We start from the raw sequence: 27,284 nt of genomic DNA, 5'->3' as shown, positions 1-27,284 counted from the left end.
GAGGAGGGAATGCTTGACGGGGATATCATACCGATACCGTCACAATTGGTTGGCAGCAGCGGGATTTTCCCTTCTACTCTCCTTTACACCCGGATTCCAAGCAGACACCGAAAGAACTACTGGAAGTTCGTGGAAGGATTGCTAGCAACAAAACCAAGCGGGTCATCATAGCAGAACTAATGGAGATGGACCAGGAGAACTTGGATGCAGCAACGCCAGCAGCATAAGAGACGCAGAACTACAGGAGGCTAAACAAATAAGAGACGCAGAACTACAGAAGGATAAACAAATAAGAGACGCAGAACTACAGTTAAAACTGGCAGCAGTCCAACAAGCAGCCGCACATTCTCCGAACAGTGAGTACAGCACAGCGGACACAAGGAAGATTCCGTTTAGCGCTTTTAAAGCTTTTGATGAAAAGGACTGTGAAATTGATAACTACCTGGCAGATTTTGAGCAACAATGTAACCTGCACCGAATAGCTAGAAGAGAGTGGGTCGCAATATTGTCAGGCAAACTGTCAGGCAAAGCTTCTGATGCTTTCCGGACCGTGCCAGATCAGGATATCCATAGCTACGCCCGGGTTAAAGAAGTGCTCCTGGCTCGTTATGCAGTAACCCCAGAGTCCCACCGACAGAAGTTCAGGGACTCACGCAAAACCACAAAAGACTCTTACGCAGAATGGGCATGCCAGTTATCTCGGTCGGCCTCTAACTGGGTTAACAGCAGCCAGGCCACCACCGCAGAGGACATTTTGCAACTAATGCTCCTGGAGCAATTTTACAATCACATCCAGACGGATGTCAAAGACTGGGCGAGAGATCGCAGGCCCATGACTCTACCAGAGGCCGCGAAGTTGGCGGATGAATATGCGGATACTCGCAAGACGAACCAGGTCACACCACAGGTACAACCTCCACGACCAACGGTGCCCTCACACCCACCAGCCGCTAGATACCAACCTCCTAACAGACCGATGACATCGAGCCCTCGCTATCCACGCCAGGAGGACAACGAACAACGCTGCTTCCGGTGCAAACAGTTGGGTCACTTCAAGCAGAATTGCCCCCTGAATGACAACACCAGGTCAAATTGGTCTCAACCTGGGTACCGCCCACCAGCAGCAGCCCATTGTGTAGACTCGGCTTGGGATCCCCAGGAGCTGGGTCAGGAAGAACCATTGGGCACCCCTTACGAAGCCCTCATGGTACAATCTGTTATTACGGACAACAGGGAACACCATTGTCAGCTGGTCATGGGCGACAGCCATGAGCCGGAGGGGCCTTGGAGGGAGCTGGGCAGAAAGAGGCACCGCCGGCTACCCCCCAAGAAGAAGAGGTCCTGGAAGCCGTATAACAAGCTGACCTGGGAGGATAAGAAGCGACTGGAGGAGAGGGAGTCGCAGCGGGCGTCCCAGATGCGGGCCGAGATGTTCGCCAAGGGCCCACCGGTGGCCCCTTACAGCACCACCCAGTTCCTGATGATGAAGGACCACGTGGAGAGCCTGCAGGACATGAGCAAGCAGGAGCTGATCTGTGAGTACATAGAGCTGGAGGAGTGCATAAGCCGCATGGAGGAGAACAACCGCCTGAGGTCACAGCAGGCCGACCCCCCCAGGCTCCATGAACTGGAGATGGAGCTGGAGAAGCTCCAAGAGGAGAACCGGCGGCTGCGGAGGGAGCAGGGGGTGGCTGACCTTATGGGGCTCTGATTCCCCTCCCCCCCCGGACTCCGAGCACCAGTGCTACAGCATTTCAACAAATATAACTTTTCCTTTTTATGAATCTCCTGTGATTGTCACTTCAGAGCCATAACCTGCCCCTCCCATAGCGGGACACCTAGATGGCGGCGCACAGACCCATTCGCCGTCTTCACACTGACTTCTGGTGACTCTGCAGATCGCACAAAGACTTGGGGACTGACCGGCGTGTGATCTGACGACCTGGTGGCATACCTGAGTCTGAAGCAGTTGCCAATGGAGGTCAGTCACGCCAAACGGAGTTAACCTCGGACTAAAAGCTATGAACCCGTCAACCCTACTGGACCAGGGAAGGTCCAACCAGGTTTGCCGGAGCAGGGAGAAAAAGGGGGGCCATTGTGAAGGATATGTCAGTGTAATTCTCCCTGCTTGGTTAAATTGTGGGTTAGAGGTAAAATGGATTCATGTGTTACAAGCTATTGACATGTTAATGACCCGTCTGCAGCTAGCTCCTTATTTCAAAGGGATGTTAATCCTGTTTAGTGTGATTAGAGGTGACTCATGTTATGTATTCTGATTGCTTCATTATGCGGTGCCAGGCTGCCCAGCTAATGTGTTCTGTACACCTTGTAATTAACTTCCCTGATGTCATTATTTAAAGAAAATGTGTCTCAGGTCGGCTCCGAATTGTCTGGCTATATTCTGTATGAGAAACTCCAGAGTGTGTGAAAAGGGGGTGGAGCTCCCATTGTTCCTTGATTAAGGATTTAGCTTGTAAAACTGTATTTATAACCAGCAGCAAGCTGCCAATAAATCAGTCTTGGTTCCAGCATTCAGTCTTGACTCATGTGTGGATGATCCTGTGATGTTCTTGTATGGAGAGGAGGGAATGCTTGACGGGGATATCATACCGATACCGTCACAGCCCTGCACTGTACATGATGACGCAGAAGGACTACCCACAGCATAAAGCGGAGGAGAGCACTGGGGTGGGGTGTAACTTGCATGTAACCCTTTTCAGTGGGGAGGGTGCTCCAAAGGTTTTTTTTCTTCTTGCGCCCTGAGTTGGGCTTTAGAAAAAAATAAGATTATTTCAAATGTTCAGACAGTGGGTGGAGTCATGCAAATCATTCCTTTTCAACCTAATGGCTAACTGTGTATCAGAGCCACAGATGTACAGCACTGCTACATCCCAGTATTAGGCATTTCATACACGGTTGGTTACACGGCCTGATTTTCTTTTGTGTTATTCGGTTATAAGAAGTCATATAAATTTAAACAGTAATATACACAGAAGTGGGAAGAAATGATTGATGCGTTTTTCTTTGTCTAGCTCCGGCTCCTCCCATTATTAAAAGGCGAGAATGCCTGAGTTGTGAGAATGCAGCTTTTATTTGTTGGGAATCGGGGAACATTAATCCAGTAGAATCATACACTGTGGAAATACAGAAAACAGAAATTGAGATCCAAGACAATTCGGTTTCAGAGTAAGTATACCTCTCCATGTATTGGCTGTAATAGTTTTCCATATTCTTAAAGTGTAGCTGTCTATAAGAGTAAAACTGTAAGGCGAGGACATGCTAATGTTTCCAAACAGCATTTAGCAGTTAGAGGAAATGACGTACAAATTTCAAAGCTGAATTCCAGTTATGGCAGTTTTTGCAGTTACAGAGGACCAGCTTTAAGCAATGTAAATATCTATGTGCTATACCAGCGAGATCCTCATGAACAGTGGCGTCCCATCCGTATGCACCTGGCCCCTAATCTACATGCAGGGTGCCAGACGCATGGATTCCAATGTTTTTTTTTTTAAGAAGTGCGTGATTAAAGCCTAAGGCCCAGATTCTCAAAGGACTTACGACGGCGTAGCGCCATGTACGCCGTCGTAAGTCTTAATCTGACCCGTCGTATCTATGCGACTGATTCTTAGAATCAGTTACGCATAGATATCCATTAGATCCGACAGGCGTAAGTCTCTTACGCCGTCGGATCTAAACTGCATTTTTTTTTTGACCGCTAGGTGGTACTCCCGTTGAATTCCGCGTCGAGTATGCAAATTAGCTAGATACGCGAATTCCTGAACGTACGCGCGGCCAACGGAGTAAAGTTACGACATTTACGTTAGGCTTTTCCCGGCGTATAGTTGCCCCTGCTATATGAGGCGCAGCCAATGTTAAGTATGGCCGTCGTTCCCGCGTCGAAATTTGAAAAAGTTACGTCATTTGCGTAAGTCGTCCGTGAATGGGGCTGGACGTCATTTACGTTCACGTAGAAACCAATGATGTCCTTGCGGCGTACTTTGGAGCAATGCACACTGGGAAATTCCACGGGCGGCGCATGCGCCGTTCCGCAAAAACGTCAATCACGTCAGGTCACAGTAGTTTAACATAAAACACGCCCCCCCTTCCACATTTGAATTAGGCGGGCTTACGCCGGCCGATTAACGATACGCCGCGGCAACTTACGGAAGAAGGGTGCTTTGAGAATACAGCACTTGCCCGTGTAAGTTGCGGCGGCGTAACGTAAATCGGATACGTTACGCCGCCACAGAGATACGCCGATGTATAAGAATCTGGGCCTGTGGCTCCAATTGGCTTAAAAAAAGGGTGGGCTCAGGGCGCAGTGCACTGCGCCCTGAGCACGCCCAGTTGTGTGACAATAGCAAATAGCGAAGTTGCTGGATATTGGCAGGAACTGGAACACGCTGTCGTATACACTGATCCAGAACATCCCAAACATGCTCAATGGGTGACATGTCCGGTGAGTATGATGGCCATGCAAGAACTGGGATGTTTTCAGCTTCCAGGAATCGTGTACAGATCCTTACAACACGGGCCATGCATTATTGTGCTGCAACATGAGGTGATGGTCGTGTATGAATGGCACAACAATGGGCCTCGGGATCTCGTCACGGTATCTATGTGCATTCAAAATGCCATCAATAAAATGCACCCGTGTTTATTGTCCATAGCATACGCCTGCCCATACCATAACCCCACCACCACCATGGGCCACTCCATCCACAACGTTGACATCAAGTTGACATCAGCAAATTGCTCACCCACACAACGCCATACACAATGTCTGCCATCTGCCCAGTGCAGTTAAAACTGGGATTCATCCGTGAAGAGAACACCTCTCCAAAGTGCCAGATGCCATTGAATGTGAGCATTTGCCTACTCAAGTCGGTTACGATGACGAACTGCAGTCAGGTCGAGACCCTGAGACCCTGATGAGGACGGCAAAGATGAACTTCCCAGAGACATTTTCTGACAGTTTGTGCAGAAATTCTTTGGGTATGCAAACTGATTGTTGCATCAGCTGTCCGGTGGCTGGTCTCAGAGGATCTTGGAGGTAAAGATGATGGATGTAGAGGTCCTGGGCTGGTGTGGTTACACATGGTCTGCGGTTGTGAGGCCGGTCAGGTGTACTGACAAATTCTCTGAAACGCCTTTGAAGACGGCTTATGGTAGAGAAATGAACATTCCATTCAAGGGTCACTGCTCTGGTGGACATCCCTGCAGTCAGCATGCCAATTGCACGCTCCTTCAAAACTTGCGACAATTGTGGCATTGTGTTGTGTGATAAAACAGCACATTTTAGAGTGGCCATTTATTGTGGCCAGCCTAAGGCACACCTGTGAAAAAATCATGCTGTCTAATCAGCATCTTGATCTGCCACACCGACACCTGTGAGGTGGATGGGTTATCTCGGCAAAGGAGTGCTCACCAACACAGATTTTAGTCCGATTTGTGAACAATATTTGAGAGAAATAGGCCTTTTGTGTACATAGAAAAAGTTGTAGATCTTTGCGTTCAGCTCAAGATAAATAGGGGCAAACACAAAGATGTTGTGTTTATAATTTTGCTCAGTGTATATCTAAAAATATACCGTATTTTCCGGCGTATAAGACGACTTTCTGGATGCAAAAACATGCATCCAAAGTCGGGGGTCGTCTTATACGCCGGGTACGGTCTCCGTGCTTCGAGCGTCAATGATTTAAAAGACGCTCCTTCTCTTCAGAGTGTTCTGTGATAGGCGGAACACAAATCTTCCCAGCAGCGCCTCTGTTCTGTGTTCCTCCTATCACAGATGCCTTCTCATCCTCGGACGAGATGAGAAGACGTCCGTGATAGGCGGAACACAGAACAGAGGCGCTGCTGGGAAAATTTGTGTTCCGCCTATCACAGAACACTCTGAAGAGAAGGCGCGGCTTTCAAATCATTGACGCTCGCGCTCGCAGCACGGAGACTGTCACCGCCTGCAAAAAAGTGAGTGTTTGCAGTGATTGCACTGGGGGGCAAGTGATGGCACAGTGGGGGCAAGTTCAGGCACAGAGAAGGGCAAGTGATGGCACAGAGAGGGGCAAGTGATGGCACAGAGAGGGGCAAGTAATGGCACAGTGGGGGCAAGTGATGGTACAGTGAGGGGCAAGTGATGGCACAGTGGGGGCAAGTGATGGTACAGTGAGGGGCAAGTGATGGCACAGTGGGGGCATGTAATGTAATGGCACAGTGAGGAATGTAATGTAATGGCACAGTGAGATTTGAAAAAGCCTGTTTCTGTCAGCGGTTCTGGCTACCCCTCAGCTTCCAGAAAGACTAGTAAGAAGGGGGTAGTCTTATACAGTGAGTATATCCCAAAACCAAAATTTCTCTTATCGTCCATGGACGGACACAGCTCCTTAAATCTTGACAAGTGGGTTATGTTCCCTGTTTACAGGAGAGGACTAGGCAGAAACATGTTAAATAGTTAAATACATGTTACATTAACAGAGTTGAACAGCCCCGCCCAGGGGGCGGTCCCTCCAGACATAACCCTCCTCACTGCAGCTTGCAGCCTCAGTTTCGTTCTGCCTAGCAAAGGAGAAGGACGTATGGCTCCCTTTGGGCCCAGCGCCCTGAGGAGAAGTTTTATTTTATTTTACTTTACTTTTTCTTGAAGAATCTTCTTTCAACTGTTGGCTGAGAGACAGGCTGGATATTATAGATCCTTGTAGTCTACTCAGTCCGACCAGCAAGCGTGGGCACACCTTTGCAAAGAGGCTTGGTCTGCCACGCCATACCCCATGACTCCTGGGGTGGCCGGTGAGCTTTGCTCCGAGGTCCACATATGACTGGGCTGTGGTGTTGTCTCACTCACAGTGGACCGGGCCGACAGCTACCTCCATTTCGGTTGTAGTTCTGTCAGGAATGCGTCAGCGAGTCCTCGCTTGGACGGGTAAGTACAGTCCCTCCTGCTTCGGTGGGTTGGTACAGCTGGGCATTCCTGGGGTTCGGGGGTCCCTTCCCCTTACTTCCCTGCTCCTTTCCCTTGCTGCATTGCTAACATTGCCGCTGTCAGGGGGGAGGGGGCCTTCCTGAGGGGACTGTGTTATCTGGCCTGTGTTTTTTCTTTTTTGTATTGGGCTTTCCTGTGAGGTAAAAAGCCCTGTGATGAGCACAGATGTTTATGATTATACTTCAGCAGACGCTGACTGATTGGTGACACCTGTAACGGTTTTGCTTTTTATGCTGTATCTGTGTCTTATCCTTAAATAAAACAGCCCTATGAGGCTTTTTCTGTTTAAACACAGGTCCCTGCAAAAGTTACCTCACGGTTCTTTTCCTCTCACAGACAGCACTGGGCAGTCTCCTCCTGAGGGAGTCCCCTGGTTACCCCTGGTCAGCGCAGCAAGTGGGTGAGAGGCCCTGAATAGGGCTCTAGGAGCTTTTGTCTATTTGTATGGACAGGTGTGCATATTATAATACACACTATATGTAAATATTGGAGTCAGTATCTGGGTCCTTCCCCACATGCTGGTGGTGGCAGCAGGTGTTAGCACCTGGGATTCCCACAGAGTTTTTATTGTTAGTCCTGGACACAGTTTGTGCCAGGGTGGGGGTGGACTGCGGGCGGGCGGTAAAAGAGTGCCCCCTTCCCCCGTTATCCCCTGGGGAATGCTCTGTTATGGAGCCATGGACTAGGTACCTAGTTAAAAAAAAAAAAAAAAAGGCAGAATAAGGCATTTATGGGTGCGCTTTTTACTGCTGCAAGGGACTCTCCTAAGCTGCATAGTGCAGCTGGGTTTCCGCTGAGGGCTCGGTCTTTTTTGGATCACACAAATCAGACCGCTGTGTAGGTTTTTTCCTTCTGTGCCCTTCTTTGATAATTTCTGAGATGCGGAATGAGAAAAGCCACTGAGGGCTTTTGTAGTCCCTCACCGCCTGGCGGGAACCCCCGCTTGTATGGATCTGACTGATAGAAGATCCGAAGTACTGACCCGTTCCATGTTTACCATGCTGGGGTCTGGCTTGCGGCCTATTGTGGCCACTACACTGGGGTCTCAGTGGTCGCTGGCGCTATTTTTTGGGAGATTTTTCAATTACATTGAAAACTCCCATTGGCGCCCATTTTGTCGTAGCCACGCTATGGCGCAGCTTACATTGTGCTGGCCTTTTTCCTGTGGCCGCGTTCTGAACGCTCGGCGGCCATCTTGGAGTAGTCCTGACCCCTAGTGCTGTATACAACTCACAGAGTGAGCATTTTGCACCAGACAGTGGAGGAGCACCGACTCTCTCCTGAGGTTATTAGCCTAGCGGACCAGCTGGTCCAGGGCCTCATATAGGTCTGTGATGCTTCATTGAATGCTGCGCCCTTGTTATCCAGGGCGTCTGTTTCAGAATGGTTTTATGCACACGGTGGCAAAGTTCTGTCCTTGTGTCTTCCCCTCCCGGCACGTCGGTCTGCCTTGGGCAGTGTGGGATTTGCTAAGCTGCAAGGTAATTTTACCTTTCCTGCAGGACGAGAGTTTTGGGGTTTTCTATGGGCCTCAGGCCCTAAATACCTTTGTGAACGTCGGGTAGTTCCGCATGGAATCCATTTGTTCGGTGGTAGCTGCGCTTCATCCGGGGGATGTCCTGACGTCCTCGGACATCAGGGACGCATACATGCATGTCCCGTTTTGCACATGTCACAGTGTTTTTTTCTGTGCTTCGTGATGAGAGAAGGGTCTCTGTCAGCCTGTGGCCCTCCCTTTTGATCTGGCGTCAGCACCATGGGTTTTCAGCTAGGAGCTCGCACTTATTTGAATTTTGTTGGGACAGCGAGGCTTTGCCTCATTGGCTACTTTGACGACTTTCTTCTGAGAGCAGCTTCTGTCTCCGACCTAGTGGATGGGTTATTCCCATTCAGACCCTCCGAAGATTCGGGTGGATGTTAAACGTTTAGGCCAGAAAGTGTAGCTCAGTGGCAGCAAGCCTGCCCTACATGTGTGCGACCCAGGGTTCAAATTATGGGCATGCTAGGTTCCGACTCAGCGTTGGAGTATCTAGTGTTGATCCAGACTCCTCAGTGGCAAGGTCCTTCTTCCCCTGGAGAAATTGCAGACTCTTCAGTCTGCGGAGAAGGTATTGGCATCACGCAATCGGTCTTCTCTCCGGGCGCCTGCTGGTTCAGGGTCTGTGGGTAGCCTCCTTCAAGGTGGTACTGTATGCCCAGTTCCACACCCTGGTTTTCCAGTGGAACTACTGTCCAGGTGGTAAAAATCTCTTGTCTCTGAAATCATTAGATTCCTGTGCGCCACCTAGTCAGAGTCTCTCTGAGTTGGTGACAGAGATTCCCGACTCTTCGGTCCGGGAAGTTGTTCCTTCCTTCCAGTGGTCGGTGTTTACGACGAATGCCAGCTCACGGGTTGTGAACCTGGAGGTTCACAAAACTGGGGGGTCCAGTCGGCCCTGAGTCGCTGGACTTGCGTGGACCTATGACCACACCTCCTTGAATGTGTCTGGTCTCGGTAGCTACCCAGGGTCGGGCCTGGCTAGTGCCTGGTGGAAGACCGCCTGGGAATACCAGGTGCTGTCTACTGTTCATTGTCCTACTATTTTAGGCGATCAGGCTATGCTTCTCCTTGTGGTCGACCAATCTGGTTTCAGCCGGACAACGCCACGGCCGTGGCTTCAGTCTACCATCAGGTATGCCGGCAGGCAGACTACTGGAGTCGCCAGATGCTGGACCAGGGCGACTGGTCTTTGTGCTTGGGGTGTTTCGGCTCCCTTGCAGGAGGTGAGCCTCACATGGCATGGATCTCCTGGCAGCTTGTCTCCGCCGCAAGGGTGTCAGTTAGTGGCCAGGTCTAGTGATCTTGTACAGACGCGTCAGTCGCGCTGGTGGCCCTGTGTTGTCTGTATCGGTGATTTTTTGCCATTCCTCCATGGTAGTTGCTTCCTCGGCCGCTCCACAGAGTGGATGCTGAGGAGATCCCGATGATTCTAATCGCTCCAGATTAATCTCGGCGTCCTTGGTACGCTGATATCGGGCGCCTGGTAGCGGAGGCACCCTGGCGATTGCCAGGGCAGGAGGTTCCTGTCTCAAGGTCCCATACTTCCTCCTGTTGTACAGTCACTGACTTGCTTAACATGGTTATTGGAAGCCAGACTTTAGGTGACCAGGGTCTGTCTGACTCGGTCATCTCAACAGGGCACCGTAGTCTTCTTCCGGAGGATCTACCGTCGCACCTCTCTTGGTGCGAAGGGATGGAGTGACGTCCACGGGCGTACTTTCAATGTCCAGGGTCCTGCTGTTTTTAAAGCTTGGATTGGATCTAAAAATTGCTTAAAGCACCGTTTGGGGGCAGATTTCAGCCTTGGCTGTGTTCTTTTAGTGGCCTTTTTGCGGCCTGTTCCCTGGTGGGTCCCCTTTTTTTGTGTGCAAGGGGTTTGTCATATACTTTCCCCTCTTGGCCCATCTCTTCCCCCATGAGTTTTGACTCTGGTGCTCTCGGTTCTTCAGGAACCTTCCTTTTGGAAACATCAGAGAGATTTTCTCTTGACACTATCTCAGAAGGTGGCCCCTTTAGTGGCCTTTACCTCTGTTAGAGGGGTTTCTGAGTTGGCGGTCTTGTCTTGCAAGCCGCCATGCTTGATCCCCCATAAGGATTAGGTGATGGTGCGCCCGCGACCTTCCCTTCTTCCGAAGGAGGTTTCGGCCTTTCATACTTTAGGCGTGGTACGCGCTTTGCGGGTATACCAGCCTACTACGGCTCCATTTCGGAGCTTCTGACTCTCTTTTGTGTCGGTGTCTGGTCCACAAAAGGGCCTGGCGGTCTCGTCGACCACCATTTCTCGGTGGATCGGGCAGGCCGTCATACAGGCCTATGCTCCTAAGGGCGGGCCCCCCTTTCCGGTCACGGCACTTTCGACCAGGGCAATTGGTGCTTCCTGGGTTTTTTTTTTTTTCCCGACATCATGCGTCGGTCTCACAGGTGTGCGAGGCGGCGATTTGCTCGTCCGTTCACGCTTTTTCCAGAATTTACATGGTTGCTGTGAGTGCATCTTATGATGTTTTTTTCAGCCGCTAGTTTTTGCCGGCGGCTGTTTAAAGTTGCACCTCCTCCGTTGAGGAGCTCTGCTTGTTTTGGGGTGAAGTTAAAATTGTTTTTACTGATATATTTCCCACCCCTCGTTTTTTGACACTGCTTGGGGACGTCCCACTTGTCAAGATTTAAGGAGCTGTGTCCGTCCATGGACGATAAGAGAAAATAGGATTTTTTGTACTCACCGTAAAATCCTTTTCTCTGAAGTCCATGGACGGACACAGCTCCCACCCCTCCTTTTTAGGTTTGTACTGCTTGTTACGAACTGAGGCTGCAAGCTGCAGTGAGGAGGGTTATGTCTGGAGGGACCGCCCCCTGGGCGGGGCTGTTCAACTCTGTTAATGTAACATGTATTTAACTATTTAACATGTTTCTGCCTAGTCCTCTCCTGTAAACAGGGAACATAACCCACTTGTCAAGATTTAAGGAGCTGTGTCCGTCCATGGACTTCAGAGAAAAGGATTTTACGGTGAGTACAAAAAATCCTATTTTTTCCTGGAAAATTAGGGGGTCGTCTTATACGCCCAGTCGTCTTATACGCCGGAAAATACGGTAATATAAAATACATTACTTATGTAATATAGGATAGTAAAGAAAGCAGAAAAAAGGTAAAGCTGGTGAAGGAGGGGGAAAGCATTATATTCTCAAATGAGAGCTCTGCTATACGGAGGCTGAACATTGATATTTTTAAATTACACTGAATTAGTCCTCAATTTTCACGTAAAAGCGGTTATTTGAATGAAGCTCCCTTAGTGATAAAACACCTGTTACTCTTGCTGTCAGCCACGCACGTGTGCGCCTCTTATAATTCACAATGTCTTTTCACAGGTGTATTGTTGGAATTCCCATCTGTGAATCCCTCATCCATCTGAAGCCGAGTGAGACGTATCACATCAGTGTCAGAGCTGTGAATGTGGGGGGGCCGAGCGAGAGCAGCAAGTCTGTTCCCATTCATACTACAGGTATTTAGTGTGCAGGAGGAGGACAGCGTATGCCATTGTTACCCATGCATCTCTGCTAACCTTGTCACATACATCATGTAGGAATACCATAGAAACCATTTACAACTCCCTAGTGACGCGCACAATCAAAGAAATCAGCCAACAATCGACCAATAAACACGAAACACAAATGACAAAATGTCTAAAGTTATTCAATGACGCATTTTAGTCGCCACACACTGACGCACAAATCTTTAATGTTAGGGGGTAAACTTTCATCTCTTAGCCATTAAAAATAAAATCCTTGTGAAGCCTTTAGGAAACATTGGCCCAGATTCAAGAAGCAATTGCGCCCGCGTAACCATAAGTTTCACGGCGCAATTGCTTACTTGCTCCGATGTAACGAGTGCTCCTGATTCAGGAACCTCGTTACACCTACTGCAGCCTAAAATCTGCGCGGCATAAGGCACTTATGCCTCGCAGATTTTAGGCTGCATTCTTGTGCTTGCCGCTAGGGGGCGCTCCCATTGTGATCAGCGTGTAGTATGCAAATTGCATACTACCACTGATTCACAAGCTTGCGCGGGCCCCGCGCAAGCCAGGTACGGAGTTTCCGTACGGCAACTTTAGTGCAAGGTTGCCCCTTCTAATAGTAGGGGCAATGCTAAAGTAAAGCCGGCCTTCCCGGACCGTGAAATTTGAATTTCACGGCGTTTGCGTAAGTGATTCGTGAATGGCGCTGGACGCCATTCACGTTCACTTTGAAGCAAATGACGTCCTTGCGACGTCATTTGCCGCAATGCACGTCGGGAAAGTTTCCCGACGGAGCATGCGCTGTACGCTCGGCGCGGGAGCGCGCCTAATTTAAATGATTCCCGCGGGGGCGGGATCATTTAACTTGCGCGCGCTTACGCCGGGCAAATTTGCCGGCGCGCCCTCGCAGTTCACGGAGCTACTGCTCCGTGAATCGAGGGCAGCGCACAATATTTGCGGGGGCGCAGGGCAAAATCGTTGCCCTGCTCCCCCGCAAATATAGCGCAAGCTATGCTGAATCTGGGCCATTATAATGGTTTGTGGGCAACTTTCTTTTATAAGTTACTTTTTCTTAAATTGACATTTTATATCTTTTCATATTTATATAAGAGCTTTGTTTTGCAGATTAACATTTAAAGTGATATTTTTTTGTTTGTAAAGTCTCATTTAAAAAACAAACAAACATGTTATGCTTATATCCTCTGTGCGGTTAGTTTTTCACAGAGCAGCCCGGATCCTCCTCTTCTTGGGTCCCACTTTGCTGCTCCTGGCCCCTCCCTTCTATTGAGTGCCCCCACAGCCAGCAGCTTTCTAAGGGGGCACCTGAGCTGAGTCAGAGCTCCATGTATCCATTCAGACATGGAGCCCCAGTCTGGCCTCACCCCCCTCTCCCTTGATTGGCTGACTGACTGATTGACAGCTGCAGGAGCCAATGGCGCCGCTGCTGTGTCTCAGCCATTTAGGAGGGTTGTCCTAGATGGCTTAAAAGTCTGCCGCTTTGTCTGCGGAAAATCCAAACGTGTGTATGAGGCTTCACATTGCCAAACACACATCTTACCACCATGATGTATAAACATTTTTCCAATTAAAAAGTGAAAACATATAAGAGAGTTTCTCTATGTAACAAGCAAAGTTAATCGGCTGCTAATGCTATCCAAGTAACAACGTAAAACAAGTTTATTTTCTTAGAATTTTCCATAACTCACTTCAACCAGGCTCAGTTTTTCTTTCTAAGTGCAGTTGATCTGACACCAGCCTCTGATTCTGTGCAACAAAAAATAAAAGATGAACTCTAAATATCCCAGCCACCCCTCCAGACCCCGCTGCCTATAATGGCCATGATGACTAGTGCTGCCAAGTAAAGGTCTGCATACTGCAATACACAGCCCTGCAGAGCGTCTCCATCATAATGCTCACAATGACAAGCACGCAATGGTCATGTGACTGAACTGACCAATGAGAAGCACACCGGAGGCTTCTTTTCCAGATGTCTCAGAAGGAAGAAGCTATGATCCGTTTGGTGATGCTGACCAATGAGCACTTGTCACTGCGAGCATTATGATGGATACTCACTCTAGGGGTGTATACTGCAGTGTACAAACCGCTACACCAGCAGCACTGGGCATCACAGCTGCTATGTGCAGTGTCATCCACAGGGGGGGGGGGGGGTCAGGATATATTAGTATGGATGTATTAGTTCATCTTGTCATATTTGGTAAAAAAAAAAAAAAGAAAAGTGACCTTATCCTTTAAAATGTCTTTATAAAGGTGTGGTCTTTATCCAATCAAAAAAATGAAGATCCTGGCATCCACTGAGTATTAGCCAACAAGGCAGCCATGTTTAACCACTTCCATACCAGGCACTTACGCACCTTCCCGCCCAAGCCAATTCTCAGCTTTCAGCACTGTCGCACTTTGAATGGCAATTGCGCGGTCATGCGACGTGGCTCCCAAAAATTGGCGTCCTTTTTTTCCCACCAATAGAGCTTTCTTTTGGTGGTATTTGATCACCTCTGCGATTTTTTTTTTTTTGCGCAACAACTAAAAAAAGACTGAAAATTTTGAAAAAAAAATTTTTTTTTATTTTTTTCTGTAAATTTTTTTGTAAAGAAGTAAGTTTTCTTTTCAATTACGGGCACTGATATGGCGGCACTGATGGGCACCGATGAGATGGCACTGATGGACATCGATGAGGTAGTACTGACGGCACAGATGAGGTGGCACTGATTGGCGGCGCTGGTATGCGGCACTGATGGGCACACATAGGCGGCACTGATGGGCACTCATGGGCGGCACTGATGGGCACTCATGGGCGGCACTGATGGGCACTCATGGGCAGCACTGGGCACTCATAGGCGGCACAGATGGGCACTCATGGGCGGCACTGATGGATACTTATAGGTGGCACAGATGGGCACTGATAGGTAGGCACTGGGCATGGATGGGCACTGTGGGGTGGCACTGATGGACACTGTGGGGTGGCACTGATGGACACTGTGGGGCAGCACTGATCTACCCATGTTGCCAGTCAGTGCCCATTTGTGGGCACTGATTGGCATCTTTTTTTCTTTTTGTTTGCCCTTCCCTGGTGGTCCAGGGTGGGCTTCCCTGGTGGTCCAGTGTGGCGATCCGAGGGGGGGCTGCGCTGATAAACAATCAGCGCGAACCCCCCCTGTCAGAAGAGCCGCCGATCGGCTCTCCTTTACTCGCGTCTGTCAGACGCGAGTGAGGAAGAGCCATCAACAGCTCTTCCTGTTTACATCGTGATCAGCCGTGATTGGACACGGCTGATCACATGGTAAAGAGTCTCCGCCGGAGGCTCTTTACCGAGATCAGAGATGCAGGGTGTCAGACTGACACCCCGCATCACCGATCGCCGCGCTGCGCACCCCCACGGGCGCGCGCGGCGTGAAATCCTGCAGGACGTCCATGGACGTCCTGTCAGGATTTCACAACCACTTCCCGGACGTAAATCGGCCATAGGCCGGGCGGGAAGTGGTTAAAAGAGGTGTACCTTTAAAAGAACACTCATGGACATTGCTGGAGAGAGATGGGGGCTCAGGTAAGTAAATGGGGAGGCTGCTACACAGAAAAGTTTTTTTTATCTTAATGCATCTTAGTTCCCGCACCTTCCGTGAGTCAAGTCAAGTTCCTATAGGAGACAGCCTAGCCGAAAAAGTACAGATGTGCTGGTTCAGCTGAAAGATTATTTTCCTGTACTGCTGTCTGCCTAATCTCACCTTTTGTTAAAGGAGTCTGCCTGTCTGCAGATCATTGCTATTGTTGACGAACGCCTCATATACACGGTTTGATTGTTGGCAGGGGATTGTCTGTTGACAGACGGTTGTCCTAAAACCTTACTGTTAGTACTTTCCTTTTGACAATATTTTTCCATATTCCATCAACAAATGTTGGCCGACAGGCTAGTACATTTTTGGCGGACAATGGCTTGACGTCTGATTTTCATATGGTCAGTACACAAATCCGTCACACAAAAGTCGAAAGTACAAAACAGGCATGCTCGGAGTCAATGCTCACCAAACACAAAATTAGCAGAAGGGGCCCAACGGGTGGCGCTCAAGAGCTGAAATTCCTCGTAGTACGTCACTACGTTCGGGTTTGTGGCACGACAATTGTGTACCGTTAGTATGTAAGACAAGATCGTGGCACACGCCCTTTTGACAAAAATCAGATGCTCGGTTGGCCAACAACTGTACCGTGTATACAAGGTTTAAAGGTGTCCTGTGCCCTATCCCCTCTCTCCCACATTTTTCCTGTTTGTGAAATAAACGTCTCTTTGTTCAAGCATAAAAGTGACTGGCGCCCAATTTCTATCTTGTTCATTACCGATCATGCCTAGTAACCTGCACCCTGAGGAGTTATGTCGGTCCTCCCTGCCTCTGGGGGGTCACCATCAGGCCCCTGGAAATGTAGGGTAGGCGCTACAGGTGGTTATTGGGTAGCATTTCCTTCTACTTCTAATTTTCTGTGTTTTAAAAATATTTTAGCCGATTCTAAACCAATATAATCTGTTTAGGTACATTTTTCTATCTTAATGAAGAAACTGCTCATCCACTGCTCTCTATTTCTGATAATGGATCCACAATTTCTTGTGAAGAGGAGGAAAGTCTGGAGGATTTACCTTATCAATGCAATAATTTCTCAAGGTATTTTTATAGAAAGTGAAAAGTAATAAAATATTCTACACCATAACTGTACCTATAGACACGAGGTGACAGGTGTCCAATCCAGCTAGACTGGGCATTGATCTTCCTTCCTGCAGATACCACTGAGTCTTGTCCAGGGCCGATCCTAGGGTCACAGACGCCTGGGTGCAGAAATATTGCTGGCACTCCAACATGGGCGTGGTCATCTTACTAACTCCTCCCCATTACAAATGTTTCTATGGCTACGACTCAAACACAGAGATGAAGACTAAGAAGTCTTCATTAGTGTCCCCCATCAGAGCGCCCCAGCAGGTGTCTCCATCAAAGCCCCCCACATCAGGTGTCCCCATAGATCAGTACCTGTCCAATAGATCCCTGTAGCTCAGGCGTGCTGGGAGCATAAGCACATTACAGGGGGCGGGGCATACGTGGCATCTTTGGTTACTAGGAGGGTGGCACTCGGAGAGCATTTCTGGGAGTGCACGGGATGATTGGCAGCAGCTCCGGCCAACCCAGAAGCCTCTCATCACACCGCCTATGGGAGAGGAGCCGACACACGCAGAGGGGGCCGGGCTGACAGGAGACTGCTCCACGCGCACCCGACAGAATTAAGTAGTGGAGCCTAGTGCCAGAACGTGTTCTGGTACTAGGCTCCGCTGCGGTACTCTACCCGGATTCTGGGGACAGCGGGAGGTATGCGCTCTTGTCAGTTGCCAGCGGAGAGAGCAAGCAGGATGGGGAACCGCTGCATGCGCTCCACCTCTGGACACAGACAAGGAGGAGGGAGGGGCGCACTTTGGAGCTTCGGCGCCCCCAACTTTGTGGCGCCTGGGTGCGGAGCACCCCACGCACCCTGCCTAGGATCGGCCCTGGTCTTGTCCTAAGACAAGAGTCTGTAGCACATCTCACCTTCTCTCCACATGGGCTAAGACTATTGCCACTGGTAGACTCATATCTACATATCAGAATACTCCTGTGGCACCAATAGTTGGAAAAGCCATGTACCATTGTTTTTTATTTAATTTTTAAGTGATTAGAGCTTCTGTAGACCTTTCTTCTCAATCTGTCTATATACGATCACCGGAAAAAAAGACCTGTAACTTGCTGGATCAGCATCATTTATTCCACAAAGCTCACAGTGACATAGGGTGGTGATTTCAAGATTCAACCCCTGAAAGAAATTGAAAAAGGTGCATGCTAGAATTAAACATATATTTGTTAGTGCTTTTATTGATTGTAAAAAACAAGAAGAAAACATGCCACAAATCAAAGACTAATCAACATAAAGGGCACAGTACAGGAGGGGAGGCAGAAATGCACAGAACATGGGGGGTCAGGAGGGCACTGTACAGGTTTTGGGATGCTGCCCAGTACACAGGCATCTAGGGAAAGCTTAGTAAAAAGTGTTACTGTCCCGGAAAATCCAGGACAGTTGGCAAGTATTGTGTAATACAAGATTATCATGGGGCCCCCATGCACCTGGGGCCCATGGGCAGTGCCCAAGCATTAAGACAGCCCTGACTAACCCCAGCACTGGCCTTATCTTAAAGCCCAAGTTTATTTTTTAAATTAACACAAGGGACAGTACTTGCATTCAGTGAGAAGTATCCCTTGTGCTGGTGGCTGCTGTCTTAATTAAATTATTTAGTCCTCTGCCCTGCACCCCTGCTTGTCCTCTGTCATAAAGAGTGCCAGGCAGTGCCACTGGGCCCATCAAATGCAGCCACTGTGCCATAAATTGTCACCACTGTGCCATGCCATCAAACGCAGCCACTGTGCCATGCCATCAAACGCAGCCACTGTGCCATCAATTGTCACCACTGTGCCATGCCAAATGCAGTCACTGTGCCATGCCATCAAATGCAGCCACTGTGCCATGCCATCAAACGCAGCCACTGTGCCATCAATTGTCACCACTGTGCCATGCCATCAAACGCAGCCACTGTGCCATCAATGGTCACCACTGTGCCATGCCATCAAACGCAGCCACTGTGCCATGCCATCAAACGTAGTCACTGTGCCCTTTGTCGCCACTGTGCCCAGTATAATGCCTATTGATGCCACTGTGCCCAGTATAATGCCCCCCCCCCGCGCGCCCAGCACTTACCTTTCTGCGGGTCAGCCATCCTACTTCCACGTCCCTCGATTCAATCAGGTTACCGGTAACCAGAAATGGCAAACCTGATTGGCTGAGACGCCTGTCAGTCTTATCTAAGGAACGCACCACCCGTACGTCCCTTAGATAATCTTCCGAGAGCCGGAGGGCTGGATCTGATAGGCACTTCCGCACAGCCAACCAGCTGCCGTTATTCAGGTGGCCGGCGCTCGCCGTCCAGCCATCTGAATAGTCGGCGGCAGCGGCCGGCAACAATAACATAGATTCATGCAATGCCAGGTATGCCTGCCCTTTATTCCCCTCTCTCCCATTCATAGAAGCTATACTATAGCTTCCATCAATGACAAGTGCTCTATGCATAAAGAGGTTAACTTTTCATTCATCTGCCTGCCCTTTATTCATAGAATGCTTTTTATTTATAGAGGCATGCATGTATCCATGCTTGGTCCAAGCTGTATCAATGCAAGTATATAAAAAGTGGCAAAGCCGGTAATCTTCTTTAACAGAAGGCAATTCTTTCGCTATTAAAAAAAAAAAAAACTCTAACTCCACTCTAAGTAAGCCCCGAATCACACATATGGAAATTCTATGTGGATCAGATGTGATCTGAAAAACATAGATTTGCATGTCATGTAGAAAAGCATTATTTCCAATGAAGGCTTTTCACATATATGCAGTGCGAATTTGATCTGGTTCAAAAAAGGGTCCTGTGCAAGTTTAGTGCAGTGCAGATTTCAGCTCCATAGACGTCTGAGACCAGATATAATTTGCAGTCTTCACATCACTGCAAATTGTTTTGTTTTTTTGCCCAGATTTTATAGAATATAAAACAGGCAGACAAAATTTACACAAAATTTGCATGGAAACCACACATGCTATGCAGAATTTGCATGGCAATGTAAGAAAAAATCACAATGTGAATTTGCATTGTGTACCGCTTTAAATTCGCACCCAATTCCAACTGCATCAGTGTGACCCGGGGCTGAATGAGTGGATGCTGTGAGTGGTAACAATTTCCTGATTGGGAGCCACTGTTACCCTTCACAGCACTGGAAGATAGGCACTCAGGGCAGTATCCTGAGGCTGGAAAGGGGACACAACACAGAGGATTCTAAGCAGAAGCCGCCACCTGCAGGTAATGGGATACAAACCATTACACATACCTTTGGTGTAGTCTTAAAAAAATAATAATAATAATACTAAACTTCAGCTTTAAGGCCTCGTACACACGACAGGTTAAACAGAGGACAACGGTCTGATGGACCGTTTTCATTGGTCAAAACCGATCGTGTGTGGGCTCCATAGGTTATTTAACCATCGGTTAAAAAAAAGCCAACTTGCTTTAAATTTAACCAATGGATTCCTAACCGATGGGAAAAAAACGATCGTTAATAGGCACAACCATTGGTTAAAAATCCACGCATGCTCAGAATCAAGTTGACGCATGCTTGGAAGCATTGAACTTCATTTTTTTCAGCACGTCGTTGTGTTTTACGTCACTGCGTTCTGACACGATCGTTTTTTTAACCGATGGTGTGTAGGCGCGACGGACCATCAGTCAGCTTCATCGGTTAACCAATGAAAACAGTCCATCAGACCGTTCTAATCGGAAGGACTGATCGTGTGTACGCGGCTTAAGGACTGAAGTTGGGAACTGCTGTCCTATACGATTTGTTTCACATTTTGTTCTCTCTACATTTGTATGAATTTCTTACTTGTGGTCTACATTCCTGACATACTCCAACAACTGGGTTGACTTTTCTAAAATCTGGCTTCAATGTTCATGTGTATCACTCCACAACACATTTCAGCTGTATATATATATATATGAATAAAATAACATTTGCTTACTGCTTTGCAGATGTATTGCTGTCCTGGGAACCCTCATACCCTTCAAAGGAAGACATTACTGGGAGGTGGAGGTGGATGAGAGCACAGAGTACAGGCTTGGAGTTGCCTATGAAGACACAAACAGAAGTGGAATGCTTGGAGCGAACAATAGTTCCTGGTGTCTGAGGCACATCTGTACACGAACACGGTAAAGAATTAACTTCCACTTTTGCAGCCAAATTGGGGACAATACCTATTTTATTATTTCTCTATTCAAAACATAGCTAAGCTTATCGTGACAAAAGTAAATTGTTAGAAAAATAAATTGTGAAAGAAAAGTCCATAAAAGTGACAAAGTTCATCCACTGATAAGTGCGCCATCCGTCACCAAATTGTGTGACCCTGGATATAGACCTCCACCATATAAAGTGCCTGCTTATCGGAACATATTGACCTCCTATTACGGAAGGTCAATCTCGCTTGCAGCTCATAACCCAGCCAGGGCCTTTGTCCTTCTGGGAACGAATGGAAATCCACCTCTTATGGGTACTCGATCATAGACACTCCCTATCAGTGGTGGTGCAACCATAAGGGGCGCTCGGCCACTCCATCTGTCACACCACCCCCTCTGTGTACTATGGATAGATTCATGCATTGCATGAATTTATCCATGGTCGCTGTAGCCACCCCCTATTCAGGCATCGGGCCCCTTTTTGGAAATTACAGCGGCGGGGGTGTTTTTTTGAAGCACCTGATTAGAGTCATAGGCTTCAAAAAATGGTGGACTCAGAGCGCAGAGCATTTAAACACTAAACCGCCTCTCAGCAAATCAGAAGGCGCAGGTCTAATACCCATCACCTGGTTGGCTGAAGGCACAGGCGCTCCGATTGGAAGCCTAGCAGGAATGAAAAAGAGAAATGGAGGACACAGGAGCCGTCGCCTGACCCGCTGCTCATCCCACAGCTTGCCACCTGACCCGCTGCTTATCCCACCATCCCACAGGTCGCCGCTGTCATCTGCTGCCTGACTACCCACCAAGGTGGGGTAAGTTTCGGGCAATCATTCAGTGAGCGGGAGGGTGGGGGGTCACAGTGGCTGCATTTGATAGCCACAGTGGCTGCATTTCATGGGCACAGTGAGGCTGCAATTGATGTTTTTTTCTGTATTTTTCAGAATTTATCCGTTTGTTTGTGCCCCCTCCAAAAATATGGAGCACCAGACACCACTGCTCCCCATGAAAAGGTAATAAAACTTGCTATGGCGTAAAATCCCAAGGCTGCTAACTGATGGCTCACACAGGGGCACCAATTATGCAGTCACAGCAGCTTCAGATGCATCTAGCCGCATGATTGGTGCCCCTGTGTGAGTCATCAGATAGCAGTTAGCAGCCTTGGGATTTTACGCCATTGCGAGTTTTATGACCTTTACATGGGGAGTGTCCATGATCGAGTACCCATGAGGCCGCGTACACACGGTCGATCCATCCGATGAGAATGGTCCGACGGACCGTTTTCATTGGTTCACCGCTGAAGTAGACTGTTGGTCTGATGTGCGTACACACCATCGTTCCAAAAAACGATCGGGTCAGAACGCGGTGACGTAAAACACACGACGTGCTGAAAAAAACAAAGTTCAATGCTTCCAAGCATGCGTCGACTTGATTCTGAGCATGCACAGGTTTTGAACCGATGCTTTTGTGTACTAACCATCGGTTTGGACTTATCGGTCAGCGGTCCATCGGTTCGATTTTAAAGCAAGTTCTCTAACTTTTGTCCGAAGGACAACAGACCGATGGGGCGTACACACGGACGGTTTGGGCCGATGAAACTGAACTTCGGTCCGTTTTCATCGGTTTGGACCGATGGTGTGTACGGGGCCTAAGAGGTGGATTTCCATTCGTTCCCAGAAGGACAAAGGCCCTGGCTGGGTTATGAGCCAGAAGCGAGATTGGCCTTCTGTAATAGGAGGTCAATACTTTCTGCCAAGCAGGCATTTTATATAGTGGAGGTCTATATTCAGGATCACACGATTTGGTGACGGATGGTGCATTTATCAGTGGATGAACTTTGTCACTTTATGAACTTTTCTTTCACAATTTATTTTTCTAAATGTTTACTTTTGTCACGATAAGCACAGCTACATTTTGAATAGCGATTTAGTACTGTGTGTGTCTCACAGGATAGCTGCTGCTGTATAATCTGTTTTGGTTTAGACGAACAGCGCAGTTTTTCCATTTTTGATTAATCTATTTTATTATTTGTTACATGTTCCCATTCACACAGCCTTGAAAAAGTATTCATACATGATTGTGAAGTGGAAGGAAAATGATAAATGGTTTTCAAAACGTTTTACAAATAAATATTTGAAAGTGTGGCGTGCATTTGTATTCAGCGCCCCTTTACTACGATACCCCTAACTAAAATCTAATGGAACCAATTGCCTTCAGAAGTCACCTAATTAGTAAATAGAGTCCACCTGTGTGTAATTTTATCTCAGTGTAAATACAGCTGTTCTGTGAAGCCCTCAGAGGTTTGTTAGAGAACCTTAGTGAACAAACAGCATCATGAAGGCCAAGGAACACACCAGACAGATCAGGGATAAAAGTCTGGTGAAGTTTAAAGCAATGTTAGGCTATAAAAAAAATATCCCAAGCTTTGAACATTTCACGGAGCACTGTTCAATCCATCTTGCGAGAATGGAAAGAGTATGGCACAACTGCAAACCTAACAAAACATGGCCATTCACCTAAACTGACAGGCCGGGGAAGGAGAGCATTTATCAGAGAAGCAGCCAAGAGGCCCATGGTAACTCTGGAGGAGCTGCAGAGATCCACAGCTCAGGTGAGAGAATCTGTCCACAGGACAACTATGAGGCCTCGTACACACGACAGAGTTTCTCGGCAGAATTCACAGAGAAACTCGGTCAAAACCCGGATTCTGCCGAGAAACTCTGTCGTCTGTACACTTTTGGCTCGATGGAGCCGCCGAGGAACTCGTCGAGAAAATAGAGAACATGTTCTCTATTTTCTCGTTGTTCTATGGGAGAAGGCGGCCCGCCGAGCTCCTCGGCGGCTTCATCCCAGAACTCGACGAGGAACTCGACGTGTTTGGCACGTCGAGTTCCTCGGCCGTGTGTACGGGGCCTCAGTCGTGCGCTCCACAATTATGCAAGAGTGGCAAAAAGAAAGCCATTTTTGAAAGCAATCCAAAAGAAGTCCGGTTTCAGTTTGTGAGAAGCCGTGTGGGAGACACAAGAAAGTGCTCTGGTCAGATGAGACTAAAATTGAACTTTTTGGCCTAAAAGCAAAACGATATGCCCGACTGAAAACGAACACTGCACATTACCCTGAACACACCATCCCCACAGTGAAACATGGTGGTGGTGGAAACATCATGTTGTGAGTATGCTTTTCTTCAGCAGGGACAGGGAAGCTGGGAAAATCTTATAAGAAAACTTGTTCGAGTCTGCAAAAGACTTGAGACTGGGGCGGAGGTTCACCTTCCAGCAAGACAACGACCCTAAATATACAGCCAGAGCTACAATGAAATGGTTTAGATCAAAAGCATATTCACGTGTTAGAATGGCCCAGTCAAAGTCCAGACCTAAATCATCAATTGAGAATCTGTGACAAGACTTGAAAATTGCTGTTCACAGACGTTCTCCATCAAATCTGACCGAGCTAGAGCTATGTTACAAAGAAAAATGTCACTCTAGATGTGCAAAGCTGGTAGAGACATCCCCAAAAAGAATTTCAGCTGTAATTGCAGTTCTACCAAGTATTGACTCCGGGGGGCTGAATACAAATAGCACGCCACACTTTTCACATATTCGTAAAAAATGTTGAAAACCATTTATTGTTTTCCTTCCACTTCACAATTATGTGCCACTTTGTGTTGGTCTATCACAGGGGTGGGCAATGTCGGCTCTCCAGCTGTGGTGAAACTGCAAATCCCATCATGCCTCTGCCTCTAGGAGTCATGCCAGTGATGGTTAGGGTCTTGCAATGTCTCATGGGACTTGTAGTTTCAAAACAGCTGGAGGGCCGAGTTTGCCCTCGCCTGGTCTATCACATACAATTCCAATAAAATACCTTTTTGGTTGTAACATGACAAAATGTGGAAAATTTCAAGGGGTATGAATACTTTTTCATGGCACTGTATACTGGAATATACAGTGAGCAGTTGGCTGTCCCTCAGCCTGTCCCCTAAGTGCACATCAAAAGCTATTCTGAACAATAAAAGCTGCCTATAGCACAACTAGAAAGGTAAAAAAAATATTTTTTTTTTACAAATTATTTTTAGGTATGCTGTGTGAATAGGAACATAGAGCAAACATGCTTCTCAAATTTAAATGCAAATGTGGAAATACACTTTAAAGCACAAGAAATTGATGCTATACAATAAGGCTACGTTAACACTAGAACACATGTTAAAATGCAGCACTTTACTGTGCAGGCTAGTGACTTCGGCAGGGAACATTCCAGCTCATCGCAAGGCTTACTTTTTTTTTCTAAATGTATTTGAAATGTCACACTTCATTCACATCACTACACAGCAGTGTGGTGCATTGTGCTGCTTTAAGGTGAGATGCAGCGCCATCTAGTGTGCTGCAGAAAAATGCAGACATGCAGAATGTTTCCGCAGCTCGTGCGTGTGGCTTGAACAACGCACATAAAAAAGCGACTGTTTTATATATGGCCTTGCAGTGATGTGCTTTTATCCAGTGTGGAAAAACAAAGGTTGACGCTGATAGTGATACAAGCCTCAAGACATTCATATAACTGCTAAATTCTTGTTCTCCTTCATAAAACAGATCTCCTTAGATTCCTATACAACTCCCTATCCTCTCAGAGATAGAATATAGTGATGGCGAACCTTGGCACCCCAGATGTTTTGGAACTACATTTCCCATGATGTTTAACCACTTGCCTACTGTGCACATACACCCCCTTCCTGCCCAGACAAAATTTTAGCTTCCGGCACTGCGTCGCTTCTAACTGACAATCGTGCGGCGTGGCTCCCAAACAAAATTGACGTCCTTTTTTTCCCACAAATAGAGCTTTCTTTTGGTGGTATTTGATCGCCTGTGCGGTTTTTATTTTTTGGGCTATAAACAAAAGTGTACATTTTGAAAAAAAAAACACAATATTTTTTACATTTCTTGCAGTAAACTGGCCCTATGTTTAGAAAGTTTGGCGATCCCTGCTTTAGAGCAACGTCAGAGGGTTCATTATTTGTCATTACAGCATTCATGTGATTATAGCAAACTAAGCATTCATTTTTAGCACGCTCACTGGCAGAAACTACATTGTACATCAGTACCTCCAAAACAGAAGCAAGTAGGGATCTGCAGCATAAAGATGACCTGGAAGAGAGTTTTTCTCAACAAAACTTCAGTTTAAATAACATTTTCAATGTATCAATTACTCTCAGCTTTTGGGGAGAAGGGTGACCGCTCCGATAGACCAAAATAAATCTCTCACCAAATCCAAAACCCTGGGTGCTGGCAATGCAATAGCATGCAAAATTGATGAAGAAGATTAGGACAGCCGCACTCCAAAAAGCGTTTCTTTTTAATAAAATAGGTCACAAAACTGACATGTCACAGCTGACGCGTTTCACACTATCATACAGTGCTTAATCATAGCACAGCTATGATTAAGCACTGTATGACAATGTGAAACGCGTCAGCTGTGTTTTTCTGATTTTTGCTGCGACATGTCAGTTTTGTGACCTATTTTATTAAAAAGAAACGCTTTTTTGGAGTGCGGCTGTCCTAATCTTCTTCATCAATTTTGCATACTCTCAGCTTTTAATTCAAAATGTTTAGTTACCAATTACAAACTTTTTTGGACTTTTTATGGATTTGAAATATCTCTCAACAGGCACAGATACGAGTTCCTGCACTGTGGAGTGTCCCCGGACGTTCGGATATCAATACCACTGACAAGAATTGGAATCCTGCTGGATTATGACTATGACATGTTGTCCTTTTTCAATATGAACATTCACCAGCACTTATACACGTTCGAATGCCACTTTCAGCATCTAGTGCATCCATGTTTTGCGCTGGAAAAACGAGGACGATTGAAGATACATAATGGTATTGCAGTACCCCCTTCACTGATTTTGTCCTAAGAAGAGTATATAGTAATTGATATAAAATCATCTCTCCCAGATCCTGGAGAATTATGTATATACAGCAATGTGGCTAAAAAAGTAACTGGAGAAGTCCCCATCGCTTTCAATATTGTAGATCGGATATTAAGCTCACAGAGAAAAGTGGACTATTGTAAAAAAATAAATGTATAAAAAGTCTGGAAACTTGAGTTTTTATTTGATCTTATTTTATATTACTTTTTTTTATTATTATTATAAAAGTGATTCCAAACCATTATCTTATTCTCCAAAAATAATCCATATACATCCACTACTTAACCCCTTCCCGACCGCCGCATGTACATATACGTCGGCAGAATGGCACGTACAGGCACATTGGCGTACCAGTACGTCCCTGCCTTCTAGCGGGTGGGGGGTCCGATCGGGACCCCCCCGCTACACGCGGTGGTCGGGTTCCCTCGGGGAGCGATCCGGGACGACGGCGTGGCTATTTGTTTATAGCCGCTCCGTCGCGATCGCTCCCCGGA

The 27,284-nt window shown here is 47.4% G+C and overlaps 1 protein-coding gene across 2 annotated transcripts in view; it reads left to right on the top strand.

The window, feature by feature from the left end:
- FSD2 (fibronectin type III and SPRY domain containing 2) overlaps positions 1-26,945 on the top strand; it is a 65,118-nt gene extending 38,173 nt beyond the window's left edge. For both annotated transcript variants that reach the window (XM_040342586.1, XM_040342585.1), the window contains exons 9-13: positions 3,033-3,186; positions 11,880-12,013; positions 16,563-16,692; positions 20,670-20,846; positions 26,523-26,945. In XM_040342586.1, the coding sequence (XP_040198520.1) occupies positions 3,033-3,186; positions 11,880-12,013; positions 16,563-16,692; positions 20,670-20,846; positions 26,523-26,775 (848 nt within the window). In that variant the 3' untranslated portion in view covers positions 26,776-26,945. The remainder of the gene's footprint in view (positions 1-3,032; positions 3,187-11,879; positions 12,014-16,562; positions 16,693-20,669; positions 20,847-26,522) is intronic.
- The last annotated feature ends 339 nt before the right edge of the window (positions 26,946-27,284 follow it).

This window comes from Rana temporaria, chromosome 3, assembly GCF_905171775.1.
Source record: "Rana temporaria chromosome 3, aRanTem1.1, whole genome shotgun sequence".
Lineage (NCBI taxonomy): Eukaryota > Metazoa > Chordata > Amphibia > Anura > Ranidae > Rana > Rana temporaria.
Note: the sequence above shows the minus strand (reverse complement) of the source record. Positions and strands in the feature narration are given on the sequence as shown.